Source organism: Notamacropus eugenii, chromosome 1 (assembly GCF_028372415.1).
Source record: "Notamacropus eugenii isolate mMacEug1 chromosome 1, mMacEug1.pri_v2, whole genome shotgun sequence".
NCBI lineage: Eukaryota > Metazoa > Chordata > Mammalia > Diprotodontia > Macropodidae > Notamacropus > Notamacropus eugenii.
The window spans coordinates 350,364,660-350,387,435 of record NC_092872.1 but is presented as its reverse complement, the minus strand read 5'-3'; the positions used below and the strand labels follow the sequence as shown (position 1 = coordinate 350,387,435).

General features: G+C 36.0%; 1 protein-coding gene across 1 annotated transcript in view; it reads right to left on the bottom strand.

Annotated features, from left to right (window-relative positions):
- Nucleotides 1–22,776, bottom strand: part of CDC42BPB (CDC42 binding protein kinase beta) — a 154,806-nt gene that overhangs the window by 43,403 nt on the left and 88,627 nt on the right. Inside the window, exons 10-19 of the mRNA XM_072630158.1 lie at nucleotides 19,782–19,948; nucleotides 19,542–19,661; nucleotides 14,322–14,455; nucleotides 12,151–12,393; nucleotides 10,572–10,682; nucleotides 8,949–9,193; nucleotides 8,672–8,777; nucleotides 8,183–8,307; nucleotides 3,240–3,345; nucleotides 1,443–1,591 (exon numbers count right to left, since the gene is read on the bottom strand). Of these exons, the coding sequence (XP_072486259.1) occupies nucleotides 1,443–1,591; nucleotides 3,240–3,345; nucleotides 8,183–8,307; nucleotides 8,672–8,777; nucleotides 8,949–9,193; nucleotides 10,572–10,682; nucleotides 12,151–12,393; nucleotides 14,322–14,455; nucleotides 19,542–19,661; nucleotides 19,782–19,948 (1,506 nt within the window). The remainder of the gene's footprint in view (nucleotides 1–1,442; nucleotides 1,592–3,239; nucleotides 3,346–8,182; nucleotides 8,308–8,671; nucleotides 8,778–8,948; nucleotides 9,194–10,571; nucleotides 10,683–12,150; nucleotides 12,394–14,321; nucleotides 14,456–19,541; nucleotides 19,662–19,781; nucleotides 19,949–22,776) is intronic.

Sequence of the window (22,776 nt, the reverse complement as noted above, 5' to 3'; positions counted from 1 at the left end):
AATATGCTTTAAAATTATAAACATTTACACAGAACTTTTACTAGATTCATTATAATTCCCAAGTTGTTAATTACTACGAAATTTTCTATCACAGAATTCTATGTAATCATTTTAGCATTATTAGTCTCATTTTTTAGCTGGGGAAAAAGACAATGTAAACCCAAGTTAAAGAGACATGCCAGCAATGTTATGACTTGGTAATTCCAAGTTAATTCTCAGCTTTTTCTACCAATGAATGCTATATCATCTTAAATTAAACATTAAGACTTCAGTCATTAAGACTCTTAATAGGAACAAGTGGTAGACTTTGTCAAAGAAGAAAACTTCATTCCTTTCCCAAGATCTGACATTCACACAAGAGTTTCAATTCCTTCAGGGTTTTGTAGTAAAAGTTTGTGGAAGGCACAGAAATATTCTTTCCTCCCCAGGTAAAGATGACAAACATCAGCATGCACATAAGCAACAAGTACCCAAAAGGCAGCTGCCGTTGGAACTCATGACAGAAGGAGAAATCAGTATCTTTTGTTAAGGGAATTGTTTTGGGGACAGAAGGTAAAGAAAAATAGTTTTCTGAAAAAATTCTCTTATTAGTAGCTGATAAGAACATTTTAGACTGAAGTGATGAGGCAGTAAGTCACCAATGCTCACTACCTGCAGAGTGCTGCTGTATTAAGTCTTATGAGGATTCAAAATGAGTAATGAAGAGGGTCTTAGTCAAGTCATGGTCACAGCATCTCAGGGCTAGAAGGGACTTCAAAGATCATCTAGTCCAATTCATACATGAACAAGAATTCCCTCTCTACCTACCTAACCACTGGTCACCCAGTCTTTGCATGATGACATTCGAAAGTAAGCACTGGTTAAGCAACTATTATGTGACAGGCACTGGACTACCTGCTGGGAATTCAAAGTGAGGAAAAAAAGTGAGCAGCTGCTCATAGATGAATTAGGCAGTCCATTTCTGCCTGGCAGGTTGGTCATAAAGGCCTTTAAAAAAAAAATTTACAAGCTAGAACAATGATGCTTTCTATCACCATAACGAAAACTAATACAAATGTATAGAAAAAAACTTTATAATTAATTTTCCAAACAGATCAATAACTTTAAATCTATATTTTAAGTTAAGCAAAAGGAAAATAATAAACAGATGAAATAAAAGGTATAAAGAAGCTAGATATAAAAGAAATGGGAATGGTGTGGATTTCTAGGGTGATCTGTGAATAACTTCATGGAAAAAAATTATAGCTGCCTTTAACTCAGATTTTATATATATATGTATGTATGTATGTGTGTGTGTGTGTGTATAAAATGTGTATAATTTTGCTGCACAAGCAAATATGGGTAACAAATTTTTCCTTACTTTAAAATGTCAAGACTACAAAAGGTTTTTAAATTGAAATAAAACGCAGAAAAACGGGGCAATCAATATTAACTTTTAATACCTTTCGAAGGCTAGATTTGTTTCTTTGACTTTCCTTAGCTCTTCCTGAATGAGCTGTTTGGCACGTATCTCTGCATCAAGAGCAGACTGTAACTCCAGCCGTGCAGACATATCTAATTTTTGACTACGACGCACTTTCCAAAGTGGATCCTGTGGAAATGAGTTAATTAATATTAGATAATAACTGAAAAAGCAGCCTTTTATTTGATGAACATATTAACACTAATGTGGCTTAGATTTTCAATTTATACATTTAATTTCATATGTATTTCAGAATTCAAAGGTAGGAAAGGAAATTTTACTTATTTTAAATCTTAACTAAATAAAAATGTTTAGAGAAAATACTTAAGCCTTCATGGAAATATAAGGTTTATTATATCATAATATTATATATTATAAATAATAAAGGTAACGACAATATTATAATATTATAAATTAATAATAAAGGTAACAATAACTAGCATTTATATAGAACTTGAAGGTTTGCAAAGCATTTAACAAATATTATCTTATTTTACCCTCATAACAAAAAGGGAGATAGTGCTACTGTTATGCAATGCTAAAAAAGTATATCCATATTACTTTGCAAAATGGTAGGGTCACTTCACAGCTCCACCAATAGCACATTAAAGTGTCTGTTTTCCCATGGTCCCTCCAGCATTTGTCATTTTCCTTTGTCAATTTAGCTAATCTAATGTGAAGTGATCAAGTAATTTTAACTCGCATTTCTCTTAATTATTGGTGACTAATGTTGCATATGACTACAAATTTCTTCCTTTGAAAACTGCCTTGAACAGGCAATTTTTAAAAAGGATCACAAATTATCAATAGCCATGTAAAAAAGGAATTAAGAACTGAAAATTAAAGCAACTCTGAGGAAAAGGCTATTTTGAAGAGGAAATAATGATTTCAGTTTGGTTTTAAAAGTACATAAAGTTCAGAGGTAAAGTTCAACTTTGTTAGAATGAGTGAAATTGCAGCCAATGTTGGAATTAACAATAGCTTAACTAGCATTTAAATAGCACTTAACAAATATAATCAATTTTGATATAATACTTGTTTTGAAAATGCCAATTTGATACATTAAGGAACATTTTGTGCACAGCTCAAATTTTGAGTTGTCTTGGTCAAGATAAGGTGCCATATTTATGGTCTATATTATGGGGCAGGAGTTGTAGTCAGAGGAGGGCTGTTCTGCACTACCCTGATCCCCGGCTCCTAGCCAGGGCCCAACCCCTAGTTGAGGCACAACCCCACTTCTGCCATGGCCTATGGTGTTCCTCCCTCTTAGTGCCTGTCCAATTCGCTCCAGACTCTGCTAATTCCAGGCTCCTGGAAACCCAGACACAGACCCAGAAACAGACCAAGACTGCAGTATTTATGTATGTATTAATCATTTAACATGTATAAAACAGAGATAACATTTTTTATTTGGTCCCTATCTTTTCTGGATGTGCCACTGACGAAGTTTTTGAGCACTGTACTGCCAATCTCATTTTCCCCATAAACCCTGTGGTTTTTATTTTGGAAATTTGCTTTCCGGGAACTCATATGATGAGTTTTAACAGAAATGACTACTCATTTTAACCTTACAAGTACTCAAAGAGGGAGGTGATGTTATGATCCCCATTTTAAAGATGAGGAAAATGAGACAGGAAGAGGTTCAGTGATTTGTCCAGGGTCATGGAGCTCGCAACTGCCTGAGGCTAGATTTCTAGGACCAGAACTCTTTCCATGTACCACCGAGCTATCTCAATTGCAAAGGAAGACAATCAAAAATAATGAACTAATAGCTTACCAGTGTCCTTGATCCTAAACTAGAGCTTCTTAATGATTCAAGTTCTTCTGTCATCTTGGAAGCTAAGGCCTGAAGATATCCACGGGCATCCTTTTCATCACTTACCCTGGTAGGACAGTATAACACAGATTTAGTTATTTTATAACAGTATACATATCACTAATACTGACATTCAAACAATTGTTAAAAAGGAAGAATATTTCCTCCCTCTAATGTTTGAGACAAAGTCACCTCAACTTTTACAGTTACAGTAACAGCCAAAACATATTAACAGCAGGTGAGTATAACAACAAATGTTCATTAACTAATACAGTGGAAATTTCTGAGAAGCTTATAAGGATTCACAGTCCTCCAGTAATCATTCCTATATGCAAAATATCAGATATATGTCAACTCTATTTTTCATATAGGAACTCAAAATAAAGCTAGGACTAGAATACTAAAAATAATTTTATTCAAGACTATAACTTAAACAGGGCAGCTAGGTGGCATAGTAGATAAAGCACTGCGCCTGGAATCAGGAAGTCTCCCCTTCCTGAGTTCAAATATGGCCTCACATACTTATTAGCTATGTGACCTATAGCAAGTCCCTTTGCTCTGTTTGCCTCAGTTTCCTCATCTGTAAAATGAGCTGGAGAAGGAAATGGCAAACTATTCCAGTATATTTTACCAAGAAAATCCAAATGAGGGTCACAAAGTCAGACACGTCTGAAATGACTGAACCAATAACTTAAATAGCTAAAGAGAAAATGTGCTATGGCCTTTCACAACAACAACCAAAAATCAAACCCTTGGTGTTATGAAAGATGGAATTAAATAAACTTAGATGTAAAAGCTAAAGTAAATCAATGAAAAATGGTAGAAAAGGTTCTGAATGTGGAGTCAAAGGGTGTTCAAATATTAGCTTTCTTACTTCCTGCTTGTTTTGACTATGGACAAGTTACCATCTCTCTCAGTCTCCTCATTTATAAAAAAAGTAAATAATTTATAAGATCCCTTCCAATTCCTATACTTCTTATAATAGCATAACTTTTCTGACAACTCTCCTATGCTCTGTGGAAATTCTGCTCTAGCCCCCCAAAAAAGTCCTATAATCCTGAACATTATGTCTGTTCATTCCCTTGCCCTTACTCTCATACAAATGAAGGGCGAAATGTTATACAATTTGCTCCATGTCTCTGTTTCCATATTCATTCTTAAGGGAACTGAGGGGATTAGTAGGCAAGTAGTTAACTGAGTAAACCACTCTTGACTCCTCCTTGTGACTCAATTCTGGAGCTAGCTCAGTTCCCTTTCTATTCAACTATGGGTCTAGTCCAACTTCTGTCTGGTGAGAAAACTTTATTCAATTATGACAACTGGGAGAAAACCTTATTGCATTGGTTGAATCTAGCTCTGCATGGCTGGGAAACTGGACCACCCCTGCTATTCAGAGACTTTTAACCAAGCACCTAGGTTAGTTATGCTGACCGGAAACTCGGTCACAAATCCAAAGACATCAGTTCCAAATCCAAAACATCCAAAAACATGGAGTTTTCACACAATCGTACATCTCAAGCAATCTATGGGTCTTATCTGAAAACTGGCCCTATACTAACCAATCATTTATTGTTTCCATGTTCCCCAGACTGTTTACAGACACTTAGGAGGCCATCTTTTTTTCCCCTGAATTCAGGAAATTGCACCTGTTCACTCTCCCCTCCCAACTTAGAAAGTCTCTAATCTTTCTTCTGATTAGAAATCAGGTTATCTAATGTTGTATTGTTTTCTTTTAACTAACCAGCCTTAATTGATTGTTTTCAATATAGAAAAATCTGTCTCCTCCTGCATTCAGGGTCCAGGTCTAAGTTGGAGGTCTGGTCCCACTTTGTTAATCAACTGGCATGCATTGCTTAATAAATTAATACGCTGAAAACATTGAACCCTTAGTCATTTCATCTTTCACCTACCACATTCTTTAACACTATTTCTAAGTAACCTTTTTTTTCCTTTGAAGTACATGCAAACTATTCATACCACTCTTTCCTTATCTATGCTGACATATATCCCAACTTTCTTTACAGATTTAGTATCTTGATACACAGTCTTCTTCTCTACCCCAACTTGCCTCAAAGCCTTCAACCATTCCTTCTCTATGCCAATTGCACACTGTCATGTTGACACATAAGCTCCCAGTTTTTTAGCACTTCTAAAGTTCTGAAATTTGAAATTCCATATCTCATATTTCATATTCCGTATCTCCCACTCCATTATTTACATTAACCTATTGTTTGTTCTCAATATCACTTCTGGTCCCTTAACCTAGTTCTTTTCTCCCATTTGTCTCCATACCCAGTGCCTTGAATTTATGACTTTCTTTTTTAATGATTCGCTGGTCACAAATACAAAATCTGTTACTCCCTTTACTGTCTTCCCCTCTTCCTATTCCCAGACTACTAATGACCAATGAAGAATCATAAAATTGAGGTGATTTCACCAACTATAATTTTATGTTGCCTAACTTCAGTGGAACCAATGTTGATGTCTCAGTCTTAATCTACTCTTACTGATTCCCTATTTCATTAGCCAGTGATTGTGCAGAATCTTTTCTTCACTGCTCTAGAGACCAACCACAGTTCTACCTCCAATATTTACAACAGCTTTCTACTTCACTAAGAAGATATCCTATGGGAGTTCTCTCAACTCCCATTTTCCAAACTTCAACTCCCTCCCTCCCTCCCTCTCTCTCTCTCTCTGTCTCTCTTTGTTTTCTCTCTCTCTCCCTCTGTTTCTCTCTCTGGTGTTTTCTTCTCATCTGCCTATAGACATGGTCCTTGCAGCCTTTGCTGATGGCAACTCCTTCAAAAGTGTTCTTCCTTGGCTTCAGAAAAGCCACATTTTTCTGGCTCTCCTCTTACTGCTTCTCTTTTTCTGTCCTCTTCAATGATTCCTTAGCACAGATGTTCTTCCAAGTTCTATTTTGAGGCCCCTTTCTTTTCTTTCTCTATCCCTTATCCAATGAAAAATCTCATTCACGTAACTTTTGTGTAATCATTGACCCTTCTGTCTCCTTCATATCGCATATCTAATTCATTGCTAAGAATTGTTGTTTTTACACTCCTAATTTTTTTCCCATCCATTCCTGCCTCACTAACCTAACTACTTACACAAGGTCCTCATTACCACCTATTGAGATTATCACAGATTCCAAAAGGATCTCTCCACATGATTCTCTCCCCTCCATTTTACAGCATTTTTCATACAACTGTTTCACTAATCACATATATCTAGTCATGTCAAAATACTCCTCAAAACCATACCACCTAACGGATAAAACTCATTCCTTTGAATTACATTCAAGAACTTAAACAAACAACCTGGTACCATTTTACTTGCCTATCTTTTCCCATATGGTTTCCTACATCTAGAACTCAAATCTGCTTACAGAATTCCAATCCAATCTAATTCAACAAACATTTAGTAAGCAACTATTATATGCTTAAGTATTGTAGTAGCCACTTGGGATACAATGAAAAACAAAAACAAAATGAAAAATTTCTACCCTAAGCCAGACTCAGATACCACTTCTGTAAAAATACCTTCCCTCATATTCCCAGTCAATAATGACTTTTTCATCCCTGGACTTATCATAGCACTTAGTCTGTACCTCCCTTTATGTACCTATTATGTGTTAGTCTATAATAAATACTTTCCATGTACAAGATGAAAGGCAACATGGGACAGTGGATAAAGCATAGGTCTTGAATCCAGGAAGATCTGAGTTCAAGTCCTATCTTTATCACGTCCTGAGTTCCCAATAAACAAAGAAATCACAGCTTTAGTCCTTATCCCTATATGTACTGAGTACTGAAGACTTGAAGACAAATGAAATTGTCTTTGTCCTTAGGGAATTTACATTCTATGAGGAAGACAACATGTACACATAGAATAATATGCAAAATAAATAAAAGTTAATTTTGATGAAAAAGCAATTGAAGGAATCAAAAAGCTTCATGTAGAACTAAGCTGAAGGGAATTAGGAAATCTAAAAGTGGAAAGTGAAGAGGGGTTATATTCCAAGTACAGGGGATAGTAAATCAAAGGCATAGAGTTAAATAGTATAGTGTATGGGCAACAAGCAAACCCAATTTGTAATGCAAAACAAACCTGGGGAAAAAAATGTGTTGGAACAAGGAGGCCAGGGACAATGTCTTCTCCAAGCTTTCTATTTCATCGACAATTTAGCACAATGCTTTGCACAAAGCCTACTTTAGCAGATCTTTCCTGAATTGAACCCTTTAGAGAAGGCTGTACAAGTACTATTGTCCCTATTTTTCAGAGGAGGAAACTAAGGCACCAAGAGATAAAATGACTTGCCCACTGCCTTTATTCTTCTTTCAGCTCTGCTCTAGACTTTCTAGATTTCAAATCCATGCCTGAACTGCTGACTTATTCTGGAATTCCCCCCAGTATCTGGGATCTCTTCACTTTGAAACATCCAACCACCCTGTGGCCTTCTCAACCTGGAATATCCCTCTGTCAGTTTGTTTTGTTTCTTCCAACAATGGATTCCTCCTGGGACTTCCAAGGCAGAGGTCCAGGTCAGCCGGCCTTCATATCCCTCCAGGCTTTGTTCTTTATTATCTAGATTTCAAAACTTTCAATCCTTCCCCCTTCTCTCCACCTCTGCTGTTTTTCCCCGTCAGAATATAAGCTCCATGAGGGCAGACTATCTTTCTGCTTCTATTTGTATCCCCAGAGCTTACCACCTAGCACATAATAAAAGAGTACTCGTTTCCTTCCTTCCCTCCACTGTCCCATGGCTAGTAAGGGTTAGAGGTGAGACTGAATCCCAAAACTAGTGACTCCAATTCCAGTGCTCATATTCATCAAGATAATTTTTATTATTTTTTTAATGTTTGCACGTTGTTTAGATCTCTAGGGGATCTTGAGTTCGCACATACCACTGAATAATTTCTGCAATCTGAGCTTCCCAGTGGGCAACAGAATCCTTCTTAGCTGCCAGATCTTGAAGTTCATCTTCTAGTTGCCTGTTTTGAGCTGTTAGTTTATCCACAAATGCACAAAGCTGAAATGAAATTATTTTTACTATAGAATCAATCAATTGACGTGATCTGAACATTGGCTCAGTACTAACAAGATGGCTTTTTCTGCAACTATTGAACTAAAATTTAAAATAATTCTTTCCTTAATTTTCACTATTAAAATTTCTCAAATAATGACAATGTTTATTTTCTAATTCAAGGTTGAATGTTTTAATTGGCTGAATTCTTTTTAAGTTACGCCAGAACAGTTCCTCATAGATTGAAAATGTCCCCTTTAAAAGGTTCACTTGATTCTAAAAATTAGTACCATTAAAACAATAACAAACTTCAAATATATTAGAAGACTAAAACATTCATGAAAAGTAATCATTATAAATCTTTAATTACCCTTTCAGTTTCGGTTGTTAATTTCTTGTTCTCTTCAAACAGCATTGCTCTTTCTCGCTCATATTTATCCTTTACTGTCCCTACTGCCTCCTCCATCTCATTATGCCTAAGAAGGCAAAGAAAGGAAAATATGAAAAAGCTTAGAATTTCAATGTCAATGAATGTATCCACCTTTTTTTAGTAAACCACAGCATTTTCCACAACAAATAAGTCAATGTTATTCAGGGTCAACACAGTGCATTGTAGGCACGTTTCTTAAATCAACACAAAAACTTACCTTTCCCGTTTTGACTTTTCCAATTTATCTTTTAACATTAAGATCTCTTTCTGAAGTGCTAACTGATGGCTTTCTGAATCATGCACTTCCTTTTTCACATTTTTCACTTCTAGGACATGGGAGGCCTCTCGCCTGACCAATTCCTCTTCATAAAACAAAACTTTCTTTTCAAGTTCAGATTTTATTTTGGAAATTTCTTGCTGATGTTCTAAAGTAACACCTGATCCACGAACTCCTTGCTTTACCTGGAGACAATGGTTTAAACATCAGAAAATAAAAAAGCAGCTGCATGATATAGCAGAAAGAGGGCTAGAATTAGGTGACATGTGGTTTCAAGTTTCACTTCTGATACTTACTAGTTATGTAACATACAAGTGATCACAAGTAAGTCTCAAACTCTCAGAGACTCATTTTCTTTTGTGAGACTTTCTTTGCAAAATGGTGATAAGGCAGTGACTATTGTTCCCCTCACCATCTGCTAGTAGTTCCAGTTTGTTATTCCCCAAATTCATTTAAAGTTTTGTCTTTTCCAAACCAAAATATTCCTCCTGGGCTACCATTCTCCTATGTGTGTTTTCTTCCCCATACAATATAATGTCCTTGGGGACAGGGACTATCTTGCTTTTCATGGTTGTATCCCCAAAGCTTAGCACAAGGCCAAGCTCAAATGAAGTACTTCAATGCTTTTCTATTTATTCAAATGAAATAATGTATACCTTAAAGCATGATATAAATGTCAGTTACAGTGATGATATAAATTTAAATGTCAGTCCTCAAGCACAATTTTATAAAGGTGTTTCTCTCCAGGAGAAAATTTTTTCTTATTTTAACGGACTCTGAAGCACTCTTAGTCCTGTGCTGTGTTATATGACCACTGGGATTCTATAGCATGGGCTCTAAATTGTTTTTCTAAGTATCTTTGCACTGAATTGCTCATTCGTTCTCATGTGGTCCTCCATCAGCATACAGCTAGGAGTAAATTCATACTTCAGGTAAGGTATTATATTAGATGACCTATGAGATCATTTTAAACTCTAAGATTCTACAAGTTTAAGGGTAAAGTCTGTGGCTATGTAATTGTTTTCCCTGAATGTAAAACTAAAACAGCTCTTACAGATATCAAATCTTCCCCTCTGACCTCAGTCTCACACTCTCACCAACTTAAACTACCTAGTGCACACAATCTAATAGCCAATCACTTCTTCCTAGCCCTCCACCATAGTAGTGATGATCAGGCTAGCCTCTCCTTCCTTTCCAAGGCCTGCATATTTAGGATAACATTGCATTAGCATTAAACTTAATAAACAGTTTAATATAAACTAAATTTAAAATGTTCTGATAGCACATTAAAGCAACAATTAGAAAATATAATTTTATATAAAAATATGAATTAAAAGGATTATAAACAGATAGTTTATATCCTGTGTAACAAGAGGAAATTAAGTGAAGGCAAGGACCGTATCTTCTATTTCTTCGTATCTTCCAAAGCACCTATCTACCACACCTGCTTTGTGGATCCCTGCATATGCACTTCTGTGTCTTGACTTTTATGCAGCCTACAAGGGCAGATATGGTTACTGACTTTATATTGTTCTTATTTCTATTTAAAAACAGCCACCATACCTTAAGGGCCTCCAGTTCACTCTCCACTTGCTTAGAGAAGCTCTCACTGTGCTCACGAAGCTTGCGTTCCTTTGACGCTTCTGCGATTGCATCTTCAAGTCGAGATTCCAGCTAACGAAAAAAAAAGAAACGACATTTACGATAAAGAAATGTGTATTACACCAACTCATTCTCTCTTCCAAGGGAAACCAGAGACACTAAAAGCCTGAAGATCATTCGACTTCCTACTTTAGACTATAGACAAAGACTATGGATACTCTGTGACCTACAAAAAACGGCTTATCTGAAGTAAAACAAAGATTCCAATTTAAGTCGATTTATATCTGAAGAATAAGTTTCTATGGAAAAATGACAAATAAGGAAAACAACAATCTGCTCTATAGAACACTGATTCTTAACTGAATGTTAAAGGTACAAGACAGCAGATAATTCTCCAACGTTCATTAGATTACAATAAAAATGTATGAATGTGAAGTAAATGAGCTTTTGAGAAAAATATCGAGACATAAAATCATTTAAAAGAAAATCTAAGTGAATTTCACAAAAAGATCACAATGTTTGGTTGGGAATGACACTAAACAAAAATTAAAATGATTTGCAAATATGCTACAATTCAGCATGACAAAGATAAAATAATTCACTTTGAACCATAAGACTTATCTCAAAAGAAATAGATAAGCACCAACTATTATCTTCATATTTACAGCAATGTAGAATATCAATAGTAACCAAATGGCAGGAACATAATTTACTATTTCTTGTTTTCTCCATCTTCCTTTTATACAACTTTGACATACTTTACTGGCAAGTTAAGTATTTTTGCTACATACTGAAGTATGTTCCACTTCCTTAAATTTTTTTAAAAGGCGTTATGATATAGTGTAAAAAACACTGGACTGGAAACCAAGAAATATGAAGTCTAGCCTTGGCTCTACCATGAATTTACTATGAGATTTTGGGCGAGTTATATTCCCTTCTCTGGACCTCAATTTCTTCAGCTGAGCAGTATTGTGGTACATGGAAAGGGCATTATGAACTTAGAATACAAAGAGTTGGGTTTGAATCCTGTCTCCGCAACAAACTAGCTATGGGACCACAGAGCTGGTCAGCTCAACTTTCTACTTCCTCATCAAAAGGGCTGGGCTAGAAATAATCTCTAAAGTTCTTTCTAAAATGAACTTTTTGAGATTCTGTGAAAACTATGAAATTGAAATAAACTCTAAAGTCCCTTTCCAACTCTAATCTCCCTGATTTTGTAACTGAATGTTAAAAAAAATTAGTATAAGAACCACTGTAATAAGAGCTTCAAAACAGAAAATTATGATGAAAGCTATGTGTTCTCTCTCTCTCTCTTTATATATGTGTGTGTGTGTGTGTGTGTGTGTGTGTGTGTGTGTGTACACACACACACACACACATTTTACTTTGGCAAACCAACATGTTAGGCTTCAAATAAAATTTAAGACACTATTTAAAAAACTATGTATGCATTCCATTTTTTAAAAACGTTTTGAGAATACACTGATTTACCAAGGCTGATTAGAGACAATATATTCTATTTAAACATATGCCATGCTACCTCCTTTCTGGCTTTCTCAGATTTACGGATTTCTTGTCTCATTGAGTCAATTTTCTGCATGATTACTTCCACCTCCTCTTCTTTGTCACGAAAATGTCGAGATATCTTCTGCTTTTGTGACCGGAGGTCTGCCATCCGCTCGTTGAGCTCGGAAAACTCCTGCATGGCCAACTTTCTCTGTTGATGAGCATCTTTGAGTTCTTTGGTTTGAGATTTTAATCTTTCTGAAGCTTCAAACAGTTGCTAAAAGAAAAGAATATACAACATTTACAAAATCTCTCTAAATTGCAGAAAAGTGCCAACTTGTCCCAACTCCTCTTCACTCATACCACCAGCCTAATTCAAATCTTCATCACCTCTCTATTAGAATCCTGCAATAGCTTCCATACTGATCTCTGTGCTTCCAGTATCTCCTTTTTCCAATCTGTCCTCCACTAAACTGTTCAAGTGATATTTCTAAAGCACATATCTGAACCAGTCATTCCCCTGCTCGAAGCTCCAGTGCTTCCTAATGCCTCTAGGAACAAATACAAACTAGTATGTTTAACACTTAAAGCCCTTCCTTACCTTGATCCAGTCGTTCTTTTCAGAATTATTACAAATTACTTCCCTTCATGCTCTCTACAATCCAGGCAACTGGGCTACTTGCTGTTCTGAACATAGGACATTTCATCTCTTGTCTCTGTGGTTTTGTACAGGGAGACTTTACTGATGTGCCTGGAATACACATCCTCCTCATCTCTACCTCTTAGAATTACTAGCCTTCCTTTAAAGATCAACTCAAGTGACACCTATAATACGAGGCCTTTCTTGAGCTTCACATCTAGTAATGCCTATTCCCCCAATGTAAATCCCTTGTATTTATATGCATATGGTTACACGTGCACATGTTGTATCCCACAGTGGAATAAAAATATCTTAAGTGCAAAAGCTGTTTCTTCATTGTTCTTATACTTCTAAGTACCTGGCACATAGTAGTCACTTAATAAATCCTTGACTGACTGATAAGGAAGAAAGTCACAAGACAGTCATAGGGAAAGTCATAAGGAAATAGGAAGGATCAAGGGTCAATGAAATGTCATGTGCATTAGACCTTTAACTGAATAAAGATGCAAAACTTATATCATCAAATAAGAACATTACTTCAAAATTAAATTTGATTAGAATTTTATGGGTAAAAAAATAAGTATCTTTTATGTTTCAAAGGGAAAAAAAAGATGGAATTCTTTTCTTTTTCATAAGGAGCTTCAACCACTAAAATTTCTATAAAAGTCTGCCAAAACATTCAACATTTATCATACTATGGAATAATTTAAAATTAATGGTGCAATTAAACAATCACCCATAACAGCAGTGTCAAGCTCAAATAGAAATAGATCTCTGCAACTCACATATTAACTTAGAAAACCACAAATTAACATTATTTATACTGTATTGCATTTTTGTTAATTTTGTTAAACATTTCTCAATAATATTTTAATCTGGCTTCCTCTGCGGGAAATTTGGTTGGGGCCTAAGGACCATGAGTTTGACACATTTGACCTATAAGGTACATGATCTATCATAATTACAATGACAAAACAACTGAATAATGTAGTTAAAGTAAAATCAAATTTAACAGATAACTTCTCATATAAGTTTATTTCTACAATGAAGACAAATTCACAAGAATAAGTAAGATAGAGTCAGGTTTCATGTAACAAATGTGGGCAAAACCAAGTCATAGCTCTGCATAAACCTTAAAGTTCCAATATAGCCATGGGATAAAGTTTAAATGCTAAAGGATATTTTCATCTTCCCTACTAGAACTTACAAATGAAGCCTACCCACAGTAGCAACATACTACTTTAAAATAACTACTGAGCTATAAGACAGCATGATATAGATAGACAGACAGACAGATGCAAAGAGAAAGCATGGTATAGGGAAGATACATCCACCTCTGACACTTGCTATGTGACCCTGAGAAAGTCACTTAATCTCTATGTGCCTTTGAACAACTCTAGAATTTAACTCCAAAGTCATATATAAGTTGTCTTGAATTGGTGGAAAATAATACTAATTCTGGAATTGCCCATGTTGATGAAAGCACAGATCCTTTGAGAATCACTTTTCAAATGGGTTTAGAATGGGTTTGTGCCTCCTCCCCTAAGAGGTAGAAGCCTGGCTACCTTCTGCATATCCTCCTTTTCTTGTCGCAGCACTCGGAGCTGCTTTTCTAGAGCCTTCAGTCTGTGTGTGGAATCTTCATGTTCCTGGCGAAGTGTCACTGCATCCTCAAGTCGTCGCTCCAGCCTATTGGAATCTACACAAAAGTTAAAATCAATTTTGTGTTCCTTTAGATAGACTGAACAATGTGTATGTACCCATTCATAAATACACATGAGTATCTACACAGTACATGTAAATCTATATTCAAATGTTATTTATAATAAATTTTATAATCTTATTAGTCCCCTATCCCCAATCATCTTTATTAGATTTACGAGGTTGAAACCTTGCTCTTAGCCTAAATTTTTCAGACTAGAAAGGCTGCTGGCATGTCAGTCGTGTTCTAAATAAACAGAAAGGTGCAGGGCCATCCCCAGTCCTCCTGATCTATATCTGGTCACTGGACCCAGATGGCTCTGCAGGAGAAAGTGAGGCTCGTGACTGTACAGCCCTCCCTCACTTAAATCGTCTCCCTGATGCAATGGCCCTCTCAAACAACAACAAAATAGAAAGGTATATAAATGCAAATAAGTAACCTTAACTAAAAGCATCAATTAAAAACAAAGACTTCTTATATCAGAATAACCATGTGGAAATTCACATGTCCATTCTTTTGTGTCTAAACTGGCCTAATAAAATATTGAAAATATATGCAAAGTATTCTTTGCCCTGTCTGAATAGTGCATATTATCAGAATATCTACTGAGTTCCTACTACCTGTCCTGGGCTCAGAATAGGGTGGGGGAGGTAGCAGAAAACACACTTTGATAAAGGCTGAGAGAAAAAAAACAACAGTTTGCAGAAAAATGATTTAGACTAACATCTTATTATCATGTTAAATTTCAAATGGATAAGCAATCAAATATACAAAGTTACAACATAAAAATTTAGAAGATACTGGAAGTCTGTATCTTTTACAACTGCAATCAGGGAAAAAATTCACATTTGGACAAAGAACAGAAGAGATTATAAAAGACAAACAATTTTGATTTTAAAGCTTATAGACAATCAATGCAGCTAAAAGAAAGAAGATATGATTAACTGAAAAAAAAAAAACTCTATCATATAACTGAGAAAAGTCTGCCATCCAAAATCTATAAATAATTGACAAAATTTTATAAGCCAGACAACTCATTGCCTAATAGATATATGGTCAGAAAGGTAGGAACATTTTCCAAAATAAGTAAAAAACAATTCGCAATCATATTTTAAAAAACATTATAAATCAATAACAATCAAGGAAATGTAAATTAAAACTCATTCCTATCAAAATGATAAAGCTTGTGAAAGATAGAAAAAGTCAATGTTGAAAAGGCTATAGGAAGACAAACCACATAATTCACAATGTGAATTGGTCCAAATGTTCTAGAAAACAAATTAGAATTATGTGAGAAAAGTTACTGAACTGCTCATAATTTCAGAGTCATGAATTTTACTCCTTGGTTTACACTCCGAGAAAATAATTATAAACCACCAAAAATTTAAGTGTCTGACATGTGCCAGGCACTGCTCTATACATCCAGGATACAAAGATAAAAATGAAACCAGTACCAGATGTTAAGGAACACAATTTAGTGGAGGAAGACAACACGTAGGTATATGCAAAATACATACAAGATAATTGGGTGAGGGGTAGGAGGGGAAGGAAGAAGACACTAGCAGGTAGGGGGATTTAGGAAAGATGTGGGGGATACTAACTGACTATTATCTGGATCTGGATAAGGTGACATAATAGGATGAAGTAAACCTCAAAAGAAGAGGGGTCTATGAAGTGATAGGGAAGCTACTCCCTAGCGGAATTGAAAGTGAATAGCAATAAACATGCCTACCCCTCTTACTCGTCCAGTCTGTCTAGCAATATGAGAAAAGATGTTACTTCCAGTAGTAGACAAAGTGACCAGGAATTCAGTTATCATAAGAGGGAAAGCAAATTTCCTGTTACTGCAAAGAGATGGATGGAGGGTCAAAGAAAGAAGTCCAAAAGGAAAGACAGTTTGTTAAAAATAGAATATGGCTTTTATAGATCACAAAGGAAGGGAAGGGTAGAGCTGAACAGAGATCTGGGGGGTGGGAGGGGAAACAAGGCTGACAAAAATGCATATGAGGAAATAGGGCTGATCAACAATGGAAAAGAGTTTAGGATCTAGGCTGACTATTACTTAGAATCAAAACAATGGTTATTAGTGGATCCATCAATATCCAGGATACTAGATCAGGAGCTCTTAACGTGAAATCTATGAACTTGTATGTTGCTGTTCTTAAAATTTTGATAACTGTATTTCAATAATTGGTTTCTTTTTTGATCCTATATATTTTACTAAGTCCTAAGCTAGCCAGAGTAAGGGAAGATTATAGTGAGGCTTGAATCACTCACTCGGGGCAACTTGGCCCCAGATGGAGTGACAACATTGAGTAGATTAACTTCCTTTGGAATAGGAGGAAGGAAAATGAGGGATGTAAGGATGAGAAGGGTCTCTTGAGGAAACCTCCAGATCAAAAGACAGATGATTTCCTGACTCCCATTTCAATGTGCCATTTGACAGATAAAGTCAAATTTCAGAGACATTAAAAAGAGTTCCTAATTTAGTCCAGGGTTATTTAAGTTAGGTATAGACAAATTTTTTTTCTTTCTGAACTCTTTTACACACTACTAATGATCAATCTTTTTTTTTTCTCTAGTCACTACAAAGTAGGCAGGCTGATTCCAAATGGCCTTTCTTCAAACTTTTAACTAGGTAGTTTTTGGCTTCTATTTTCTTTGTAGTTTTAATGCTGCTAGGTGAGACTTGAGTTGGGCCAAACACATTTTGCCCTAGATAAAAAAGATGCAATGGTGTAATGGAAAGAACACTGGATCTGGAATCAGAAGACCATGATTTGAATACTGTTCCTGATTGTGCTAGACAACCTCTCTGGTCTCTTCCAGATCTAAATCTATAGTGCTATGATCCCTATGTAAGTACATTTTCAACTTGCACAAAGACAACTACAATTTACATAATGAACACTGCTAATCAGGCATTGGTAGTTGTGAAAGATTATGTAAAAACCCAAAAGGCAAATAAGAAGTATCAAACACCGTCAGTTGGTCAACTAGCATTTATTAAGTACCTACATCTAAACCAGACACTGTGCTAAGTGCTGGGGATAGAAAGAAAGGCAAAAAACCAACAGTTCTTCCTCTCAGTCTAATTAGGAAGACAATATGCCAACAATTAAGTACAAACAAAATAGAGACATTAAAAACTAGTGATAGCCTTCAAGAGAGTGCATTAAGATTAAGGAGAATGGGGAACAACTACCTGCAAAAGGTAGGACTTGAGCTGACTTGAAGGAAACCAGGGAACAGAGGAGGTGAATATAAGGAAGAATATACCATGCATGACAGACAGCCAGGAAAAAGCTTGGGAGTAGGTAGTGAAGTGCTTTATTTGAAGAACATTAAGAAGGCTAATGTCACTGGATCCTACAGTATGTGGAGGGAATAAGATGTAAGACCACAAAGATAGGAAAGAAGGCAAAGTTATGAAAACAATTTGATCCTGAAGATAATAGGAAGTCACTGGAACTTACTGAATTGGAGGGAAGGAGGAGGAAATGTGCATGTGATATGGTCACCTCTGCACTGTAGGAAGATTAATTTGATAGCTGAGTGGAATGGGGAAAGATCTGAAGAAGGGAGACTAACCAGTAGACTATTACAGTAGTCATGAGGTAATGAGAGTCTGAACTGGAGGCTAATACATAAGCAAAACATAGGATCAAGGGCAGTTGGGTGGTACAGTGGACAGAATGCTAGACTGGAGTCAGGAAAATTCATTTTCCTGAGTTGAGATCTGGCCTCAGTCATTTCCTCAGCAGTAACAGGGAACTTGGGAAGACAGGAAAGTTTAGGGGTGAGTAGCTAACAAGATCAGTTTTAGCCACACTTGAGTTTAAGATATCTATAGGACATTCAATTCAAGATGTCTAATAGACAAGACTTGCTAATGAGAAAGACAAGATTAGAGGTCAGAAGTTATGGCTGGACAAGGAGATCTAAAAGTCATCTGTATAGAGATGACAACTGAAACCATGGAAACTAATGAGATTACCAAATGAATTAGTACAGAGTGAGAAGAGAGAGAGCCCAGCATAGCGGATGAAGACGCAGCAAAGGAGACAGATAAAGAAAGGTCAAAAGGATAGGAGAGAACAAGGACAGAGCAGTCAAGACAGAGTCAAGACAGAGAGGCTAAGAAAGATAAGGATTGAGAAAAGTTTCTAAGTCTTTCTAATTTTCTCTGAAATCATATTCATCATTTCTTTTGGTACAGTAAAGCCCCACTACATTCATGTACTACAATTTGTTTAGTCATTCCCAAATGGATGGGCATCAATTTTATTTTCAACTTTTTGATACAAAGAGTGCTGCTATAAATATTGTGGTTATCTATGGGACTTTTCCTTATAACTTTGGTCTCCTTTGGGTATATGGCAGTGATGTCAGTCACTATGTTAGCATCGATTCAAAATTTCTTTCCAGAACGAATGAGACAATTTACAGCTCCAGTAACAATCATAAATATACCTAACTTTCCAGAATTCCTTCAACTTTGTGTATTTCAATTTTTATCATCTTTGCCAGTTTAATAAGTGAGATGTGAAATCTCAGAGTTGTTTTGATTTGCATTTCACATATTATTAATGACTTATAGCAATTTTTTATATGGTTGCTGAGAGTTTGTGATTCTTCTTCTGAGAAATGTCTTTATATTCTTTGATCTGTTGCTGGGAAACAGTTCCTGGCCATTTGGGGGTGGGGGGGGGAGAGGGAGAGGGAGAGGGAGAGGGAGAGGGAGAGGGAGAGGGAGAGGGAGAGGGAGAGGGAGAGAGAGAGAGGGAGAGAGAGAGAGAGAGAGAGAGAGAGAGAGAGAGAGAGAGAGAGAGTGTGTGTGTGTGTGTGTACACTAGGGTAGTTTTTGGGAAGTCAATTTTTCTTTCCCAAGCCTACAATTAACTGTATTTTATTACAACCAAAGAGTATTTCGATCTAACAACAAATACCACCCAAATTCAAATAATTGAGAATATTTTTCATTTGATTTTTTAAATCGAGAATTCAGTCAATTTGGAGAGATTAACACTTGACTCTCCAATATAGAAACTGAAGTGCTACACATTAAAATCAAAACACATACCTGCTATTTTATTCTTTAGCCGTTCAATTTCCTCATTCAATTTTTTGATTTCTTTATCTCTGTTTGAGTTTCCTGTAGAGCGAGCTGAACTATGAAAGGACTGTACAGTTTGTGTGGATTCTTTAGAGAATGAGAATAAGAAAAATGTTAGAATGAACTTAAGTTTTGGCTCATTTGGAAATAAATCACAAAAGCTACTTTGCCACAGGATGCTGACTACAAATCATTTCCACAACTGACCTTGTAACTTTCTGCTCAATTCCAGCTTTTCTTGCTCTAGTCTTCGTATTCTTCTTTCATATGCTTCAATTTGCAGGCTGTTCTCTAGATCCCGCTGCACATCCTCATCTTTGGTGATAGCATTAGATTGCATTACACTTTTTAGGCAGCCTCGATCAGAAAAACAGCTGCAAACCAAAGAGAAAAGTTTTTAAAAATCTAACAAATACAAAGTGCATTTTTTTTTTTGCATTTTAAGAATTGGAAAACAAAATTACTTTCAAAAACATTTTTACAAGTCTTTACTGTTGGCTATGGAGCCAAAAACATGATTGTTGTTGTAGTTGTTTTAAATTGTTGATTATTAGAAACCTAACAGTAGAATGAAAGGCAAGCAACTGGCAAAATTTCTTAGAATGGGACTTCAATAACCTGGGCACATATGAATTTCATTTGTACTAGTTTAGAATTGCAAAGGTAAAAACTTTTTTCCCCTCAAGTTTAATTTGAATAAAAAAAATTTCATGGCATTCACCATCAGGGTTAGTAGCTTGAAATGCTAAATTTGATGTTATTTACTCAATAACAGCATGGTCAACAAATATTTTTTTAAGTATCTACTGTGAGACTAGGTTTATAAACAAACACAGTTCATGTAAGTTATGGTACCTGCCCTCAAGGATCTAGTAAGTCTATCAGTTAAAGTGATAAAATAGACACAAATAACTATAATGCTCTAACCTATTTGAGTAAATTCAATTGAACAAACCTCTCTTAAACACCTATCATTTGCTCTTGCATTGTGCTAGGCACTGGGAATGCAAAGACAAGAATAACAGTGCTGGCCTTTATGGAGCTGACATTCGTTCTCCTGAAGGGAAAAGAGAATGGTATTTGCAATATATATACAGAAGAAGATAATAATTTGGGCAGAGAGGGATCATTAACTTTAGCAGGAGAGATGGGCCAGAGATTAGAGAAGGCATCATCAAAAAATATCCCTAAATTCAATCTTAAAAGAAGATAAGGATTCTGAGACCTAGAGATAAGTAAGGAGTAAAATACAGGCATGAGGAATGATCTACGGGAATATACGCTGGGAAATATCTTAGGTGCAAGGCTATTTCCATTTTATCTTAGAAGTAATGGGAAGTTACTCAAGGTTTTTCACTAGGGAAGTAGTCAGAGCTATCCCTGCAAAGATTTGTTTTGGCAGCTGTGTGAAGAATGGATTAGAGAGAGAATAGGAATTTTAGGAGACTTTTGGTAGTCCAGGAAAAGGTGATGAGGCAATGAACTACAGTGGTAGTCCCTGTGAATGGATGCTGTAGAGACAGATGAATGGAACACCTGACAAGGATTTAGTTTTTATGAACTTGAGTGACAGGAATGAAAGCGTTAACTTGAATAGAAACATTTAAATTTGGAAAAAGGGTGGACTCCAGTTTCATGTTATATATGCTGACTCTGGGATTTCTAAAGAAGATCCAGAAGAATATACACAGCAAGCAGATGATGATACAGAACGAGTTCAGAAGAGAGACTGGGGTTACACACACACACACGCGCACACACATGCGTGCACACCGTAGTCATCTGCATAGAGATGATACTTCAACCTATGAGAAAAGATAAAATTACCAATAAGATGGAGAAAGAAGAGGGAGAAGAAATAAGATTGGGACACACTGATGCTAACATGACAGGAAATAATCAACATGAAAGAATGCAAGGGAAGAAAAGGATAATCAAGAGTGTTAAAATTTCATAAAATTCAAGGATTATTAAGGCTGAGAAAAAAAATCACTTGATTTAATAGTTAAGAGATCAGGTAACCTTGGAGACAGCAATTTCAGTCCAATTCTGGAAAGCACATTACAGAGTTACAAAATAAAGTGGTAGGGGAAGTAAAGGCAACAGCATTTAAGTTGTAGTTTAGAAAAGAAAAGGAGGGGATTCTAGGCACAGGAATCAACCTAAGTGAAGGCACAAAGATCTGAGAAACCAATGCATGTTCAAGAGGCAGAAAGTTGTCCAATCTGGCTAGTGTACAGTATATATGGAAAAGAAATACCTGATACACTGCTAGAAAGGTTAAAAGAGCACCAGAATGTGGAAGGCCTTAAAAATGGAGGAATTGTTCAAAATGGTCGAACAATTGACATGGCCAGATCAATGTGACAGAAAGACCATTTTGAAAGCAGAATGAAGGTCAGGTTGACAGGAAAGAGTATAAAGAAAAGACACTGTACTGAGAATCCAAGTTCTGCCTCTGATACTAATTTTCTACAGAAATGTAGCAAAAGCACCATCTCTGTGGGTTTTGAGGTAATGTGTCTGAATTAGATGATCTTCTAAGGGTCTCTTCTTGTTCTAAGATTCTATGGTAAACAGTTAATATGACTACTGATTATGTAACTTTTTAAACTACATAGTTCAGAGAGACATTATGAATTTCCTTGTTTTATTAACCATCATGGTTCAGGAAGGGTACATATCTAAGTCAGACTTATGAGCTATTTACACAATAGCTTAAAAAGGCTTGGCAAGACAAGTACTATGTTTAGTCAGTAATATATGGAGATTGAAGCTCAAATGGAGCTCTCCAAGGTACAAGAATCTAAGAATGTCTACAAAGACTAGTATACTCCGGAGTTCTAGTCAATTTTCTCCAGGGAGCAAAGTGCTCTAACTTGGACATAAGATCTCCCTCAAGATTGCTGCCCCATACCACAGCAGGTTTTCTACATTCCTCAATGGAAGATCTTTTCCTGGCAACAGTTGTTCCATAAACTGAAGGCATCAAGAACTGACTGTCAGTCAGTGTCTTACATGGCCTTATGCACTGTGGAAAACTATTTTTCTTCCTAACACTCAACTTCTCTTTCAAGACACCTTTTTATTTTAAAATGTGAGAAGGAAGATCTAGGGCAGTAGAGTCTTGTGAAGATTCTCCTTCTTAATAGTACCCAACAGAAATGCAATCTATAGTTCAATTCTTATAGATGGTTTTGAA